The 6,231-nt window shown below is 48.7% G+C and overlaps 1 protein-coding gene across 1 annotated transcript in view; it reads right to left on the bottom strand.

Moving 5' to 3' along the window:
• Positions 1–6,231, bottom strand: part of PLCXD1 (phosphatidylinositol-specific phospholipase C, X domain containing 1) — a 32,077-nt gene that overhangs the window by 13,524 nt on the left and 12,322 nt on the right. Inside the window, exon 2 of the mRNA XM_011956988.1 lies at positions 1,845–1,992. Within this exon, the coding sequence (XP_011812378.1) occupies positions 1,845–1,971 (127 nt within the window). The 5' untranslated portion in view covers positions 1,972–1,992. The remainder of the gene's footprint in view (positions 1–1,844; positions 1,993–6,231) is intronic.

Genomic DNA, 6,231 nt, shown 5'->3' with positions numbered 1-6,231 from the left:
CCATGTGTAGGTATATACATGTACATGCACATATACCTGTGTGTGTGCACAGGGGCAAGCGTCTATACATACGTGCATGCATATGTGTCTATGTGCATGTATGTACGTTTATGGATGTATATGAATGTATGTGTATGGATACCTGTGTGTGCATATGTGCAGAGTTACATATGGATATACACGTCTGTGCAAGTGTAGGTGCATCTGTGCATGTGTGCATTCATAGATGTGCATAAGTATGTGTGGACACATCTACACATCTACATCCACATCTACACATCTACATCCATATGTGTTTATGTGACCCTACATCCATGTATACATGTGTGCATGAGTATGTGTGAGCCTCTGTCCATGTATACATGTGTGCCTATGTGTGTGCCTATGTGCATGTATACATGTGCCTGCATGGGCCTCCATGTGTATGTATGTGTGCTTCCATGTGCATGTGTGCATGCATATGTGTGTGTTTATAGGTGTATGCACGTGTGTGCATGTGTGTATGTGTGTGCATGCATCTGTGTGTTTCCATGTACGTGTGTGGGCATATGCATGTGTGCATACATGTGTGCATGTGTTTATAGGCGTATGCATGTGTGCATTTATGTGTGTGTGCATGCATCTGTGTTTCCATGTGCATGTGTGGGTGTGTGTGCATGTATGTGTGCATGCGTGTGCATGAATGTAAGTGTACGTGCCTGAGTGCATGTGTGTATATCTGTATTTGTGTGTGCAGGCATGTGTATGTTTCCATGTGTATGTGTGTGGGTATGTGCATGTGTTTATGCACGTATGTGTGTGTATGCATGCATGTGTGCATGTGTGTGCGTGCATGTGTGTGCATGAATGTAAGTGTACGTGCCTGAGTGCATGTGTGTGGGCATGTACATGTGTGCATGCATGTGTGTATGCGCATGCATGTGTGTGCATGTGTATGTGTGCATGCATGCATATGTGTATGTGTGTGCATGTGTGCATGCATGTGCATGAATGTAAGTGTACGTGCCTGAGTGCATGTGTATTTGTGTGTACATGCATGTGTATGTTTCCATGTGCGTGTGTATATGTGCGTGTGCATGCATGTCTCTGCGTGCATGTGTGTGTGCATGTGTGTGTGTGCATGCATGTCTGCCTATGTGTCCATGTGCATCTGTGTATGTGATACGGTTTGGTGGTGTCCACACCCAAATCTCATCTTCAATTGTAGCTCCCACAATTCCTAGGTGTCATGGGAGGGACCTGGTGGGACGTCACTGAATCTTGAGGAGGGTTTTTCTCATGCTGTTCTGGTGACAGTAAGTCTCCTGAGATCTGATGGTTTCAGAAAAGGGAGCTCCCCAGCTTCAGAAAGGGGAGCTCCCCAGCACACGCTCTCTTGTCTGCCACCATGTAACATGTGACTTTGCTCCTCATCTACCTTCTGCCATGACTGTGAGGCCTCCCCAGCCAGGTGGAACAGTGAGTCCATTAAACCTCTTTCTTTTATAAATTACCCAGTCTCAGACATGTCTTTATTCGCAGGGTGAGAACAGACCAACACAGTATGCACGTGTGTGTGTGTATGTGTGCATATGTGTGTGTGTTATGTGTGAAAATGTGTATGTGTGCATATGTATGTGTGCAAATGTGCACGTGTGTGCATATATGCCTGTGCATATGTGTGTACATGTGTGCATGCCTGTGTGTATCCATGTTTGCGCATATCCATGCCTATGTACATATGTGTGTGTCCACGTCGGTGTGATCTGTGGGATTTCCCTACACCCAGGATTGCTCCTACAGTCAGCATCTCCACTGGGGAACGCAGAGGCAACAGCCACCGCCCCACCCCACCCTGCCCTCACCTGGGATGGAGAGGTGGTGGAGGGGCACATCCCAGAGCCGGGGAGACAGTGTCGACATCCAGTCCTCGTTGGCATTTCTGCAGCGCAGGTTGGAGAAGCTGCTGGAAGTGCTCACCTGCCCGCCCATCGGAGGTGAACCCTGGGCAACCTGAAGGAGAATAGGAAAAAGAGGTTTTTTATGGTTAAACTTGTGCTGCTGACACAGGGGTCATGGCTTTCCCTGGGAGGGGCTGGGGTGGTGGAGAGTGTGTGGTGGAGATCAGACTTCCTGAGAAAGGGGAGAGACGGGCCGGGCGCGGTGGCTCACGCCTGTCATCCGAGCACTCTGGGAGGCCGAGGCAGGCGGATCACGAGCTCAGGAGTTCAAGACCATCCTAGTCAACATGGTGAAACCCCCTCTCTACTAAAAATACAAAAATTAGCCAGGCGTAGTGGCGGGCACCTGTCATCCCAGCTACTTGGGAGGCTGAGGCACCTCGTGATCCACCTGCCTCGGCCTCCCAAAGTGCTGGGATGACAGGCGTGAGCCACCGCGCCTAGCCTTCTCCCTTCCTTCTTTGTGGCCTAATAAACTCTCCGCTCCTTAAAACCACTCCACGTGTGTCCATGCCGTTTTATCTAAAATGGCGCGAGAACAAGGACCCCGGTGTCCCTCCAGTCACCGGAGCCATAGCATTTTGGTGCATTGGCCGGGAATTCATTCATCAGAGCGGTGAGGATGGGACGAATCTCACCCTCAGATCTGTCCTTTAATCTCAGGGTTGTCTTCCAGCTATCCTACCGCAAAGCTTTCCTTCTTTCCTTCCTTCTCTATCCGCGGTCTCTCACTCTCTGTCGAATGCACGGGAATTTTTACAGCCTAGGGAAGTAATCCTGTTAGGCCACATCAGGAAATGCTGTCGACCAGGGATACAGCTCAGGAAAACGCTGTTGTAGTCTTCCAGGAATAGAGTTCTCCCAGGGATACAGCTCAGTCTTCCAGGAATAGGGTTCCCTCCTTTCCCCCTAAATAAAGTTACTTGATAGAATTCTCTAGCAGATGCATGGTATTTCCTTTTTTTTTTTTTTTTTTGAGACGGAGTTTCGCTCTTTTTGCCCAGGCTGGAGTGCAGTGGTGTGATCTCAGCTCACTGCAACGTCCGCCTCCTGGGTTCAAGCGATTCTCCTGCCTCAGACTCTCAAGCAGCTGCGATGACAGGCACCTGTCACCGCGCCTGGCTAATTTTTGTATTTTTAGTAGAGACGGGGTTTCTCCATGTTGGTCAGGCTGGTCTTGAACTCCCGACCTCAGGTGATTCGCCCGCCTCGGCCTCCCAAAGTGCTGGGATGACAGACGTGAGCCACGGCGCCCGGCCGGTGCATGGTATTTCTAAGGCAACAGCGCCCCCTAGTGGGAACAGAAATCCTCTTCATGGTCGGGCAGCACTTTGGGAGGCCGAAGCGGGCGGATCACGAGGTCACGAGTTCGAGACCAGCCTCAACGACATGGTGAAACCCCACCTCTAGTAAAAATACAAAAATTAGCCAGGCGTGGTGGCACACGCCTCTCATCCCAGCTATTCAGGAGGCAGAGGCAGGAGAATCGCTTAAACCCGGGACGTGGAGGTGGTAGTGAGCCGAGATCATGCCACTACCCTCCAGCCTACTGACAGAGCAAGACTCTATCTCAAAAAAAAAAATGACAATAATAATAATAGGCACCAGGAGGAGGCCCAAAAAGAGAAACCTCAGGAGAAGACAAAGCCTCTAGTAGCAGCTTGGCAGGCTTGCAAACTCCAGGATCTCCCCAGGTGCATCCGGTAGTTGCTAAAAGTGTGGCAGGCCAGCACATTTTAAAAAGGAATGGCCGGGCAGCAAGACAGAGTCACCTCGCTCCCGTCCAGCCTGTGGCAAAAAGCAGTGGAGACAGAACCGCTCCGAGTTGGAGGTCAGTGGATGCAAACCCCCTGCTCCAGTGGCTCAAAATGCCATCAAAGCACACGGCCGCGGGCGATTCCGGAAATGGAAGAAAGGAAAGCAGACCACCTTCTAAACAGTAGAGCTGTCCTCTCTCCTTTCTCCTCCCTCGTCCAGGCCTCCTCACTTCCTATAAGGGGCATCTCAGGAAAAACTCTAATCCAATATTTTTCTCAATCTTAGTTGTAGTTAGGAGGACCTATTTACATATGTTTCCAAACCACTGTCATGACAGCTCTACTGTCATGAAAAGCCTCCAAGTTAAGCCTAGGAAATAACTGTTTCCACTGCACACAATGTGCCAGGACGACTGCCCTCTAGGGGCAGCTCTTTGCCAGCAAACAGCCAGTAAAGCAAGATAAGCCAAGTCACTCTCCAGACATACAAGAGCTCAATTAGCTGATAGCTCTTATAAAAGCACTTAAATTATGCCAGGGAAATGTAGCTAACATGTACGCGGATTCCTAGGACACTTTCCTGATTATTCATGCTCATGCTACCATTCAGAAGGAAAAGCATCTTCTTACCACGAATGGATCTCCTATAAAATATCACCAGGAAGGCAGGGTGCGATGGCTCATGCCTGTCATCCCAGCACTTTGGGAGGCCAAGGCGGGAGGATCACCTGAGGTCAGGAGTTCAAGACCAGCCTGACCAATGGGATGAAACTCCATGTCTAGTAAAAATACAAAAGTTACCTGGGTCTGGTGGCGGACGCCTGTCATCCCAGCTACTCAGGAGGCTGAGGCAGGAGAATCACTTGAACCCGGGAGACAGAGGTTGCAGTGAGCCGAGAATGCACCACTGCACTGCAGCCTGGGCAAGAAGAGTGAAACTCTGTCTCAAAAATATAGACAGATAGATAGATATACAGAGATAGATAAATATAGACAGATAGATACAGAGAGATAGAGATGATAAAGAGATAGATTATATATAAAGAGACACATAGATATATAGAGATGATAGATAGATAGATAGATAGATAGATAGATAGATAGATAGATAGATAGATGATAGAGATAGGTAGATAACAGATAGATAGATAGATGATAGAGATAGGTAGATAACACATAGATAGATAGATAGATAGATAGATAGATAGATAGATAGATAGATAGATATAGATAGATAGATGATAGAGATAGGTAGGTAACAGATAGATAGATAGATAGATAGATAGATAGATAGATAGATAGATAGACAGACAGATAGATAGATAACCTCACCAGGAAATTAGCAGACCATTATTCTCAGTTTTTCTTCCAGGAGAGACAGCAGCCCAAATGAAAGGGATTAGCTGATCAGGCAGCTAAATCAAAGGCAAGGAAGCCTCAAGGCACTAACACACTTCCAGCCCTTTGAATCCAGGAGGACTCCATGAGAGAAACTAAACCTCAGTATTCTACTACAGAAATAGAGAAGGCCCCTTCTCAAGGGTATGCTTTTCCGCTGTTGGGCTACAGTCAGGATGGCAAACTCTATTTGCCAGCCTCCAGCCAATGAAGGTTTTTGTTTTTGTTTTTGTTTTTTGAGATGGAGTCTCACTCTGTCGTCCAGGCTGGAGTGCAGTGGCGCGATCTCGGCTCACTGCAACCTCCACCTCCCGGGTTTAAGCCATTCTCCCACCTCAGCCTCCCGAGTAGTTGGGACTACATGCGCCGCCACCATGCCCCACTAATCTTTTGTTGTTGTTGTTGTTGTTGTTTTTAGTAGAGACGAGGTTTCATCATGTTGGCCAGGATGGGCTCCATCTGCTGACCTCGTGATCCGCCCGCCTCGGCCTCCCAAAGTGCTAGGATGACAGGCGTGAGCCCCAGCACCCGGCCAGAGGTTCGTAAAATCCTTCACCAAAGCTTTTCACTTGGGAGAGGATAAAACATATCAATGTGCTCAGAGATTTGTTTTCAGACAGAAAAACCTCTCAACTGGGTAAGCATGTAACCTCTCTAGCTCACTTCCAACAAAAATTAACAGAAGTACCAGAGCTCCAATCCCAGGAGATAAAACCACCTTTATCTCACCCAGGAAATTTGGTGTTAGTGAAAACCGTCATCTGTCTCCTTCGCTAAGCCAAGCTGGGAAGGGCCCTAACCCTGTTCCTCTTGAACCCTCTCAGCAGTGAAAGATACCGGAATCAACACCTGGATACATCACGCTCAAGTCAAAGCCTGATCCGCTGAGGGCACCAGCCCTGACAGCCCAGCGGAATGTCCTGAAAAACAGTGGATCTTAGGCCAGGTGTGGTGGCCGGCGCCTGTCATCCCAGCACTTTGAGAAGACTGAGGCGGGTGGATCACGAGGTCAGGAGTTCAAGACCAGCCTGGCCAAGACGGTGAAACCCCATCTCTACTAAAAATACAAAACATTAGCCGGGCGAGGTGGCGGGGCACCTGTAGTACCACCTACTCGGGAGGCTGAGGCAGGAGAA

This window comes from Colobus angolensis, unplaced genomic scaffold, assembly GCF_000951035.1.
Source record: "Colobus angolensis palliatus isolate OR3802 unplaced genomic scaffold, Cang.pa_1.0 Scaffold43, whole genome shotgun sequence".
Lineage (NCBI taxonomy): Eukaryota > Metazoa > Chordata > Mammalia > Primates > Cercopithecidae > Colobus > Colobus angolensis.
The sequence above is the reverse complement of the archived record's forward strand: the minus strand, read 5'-3'. Positions and strand labels throughout refer to the sequence as shown.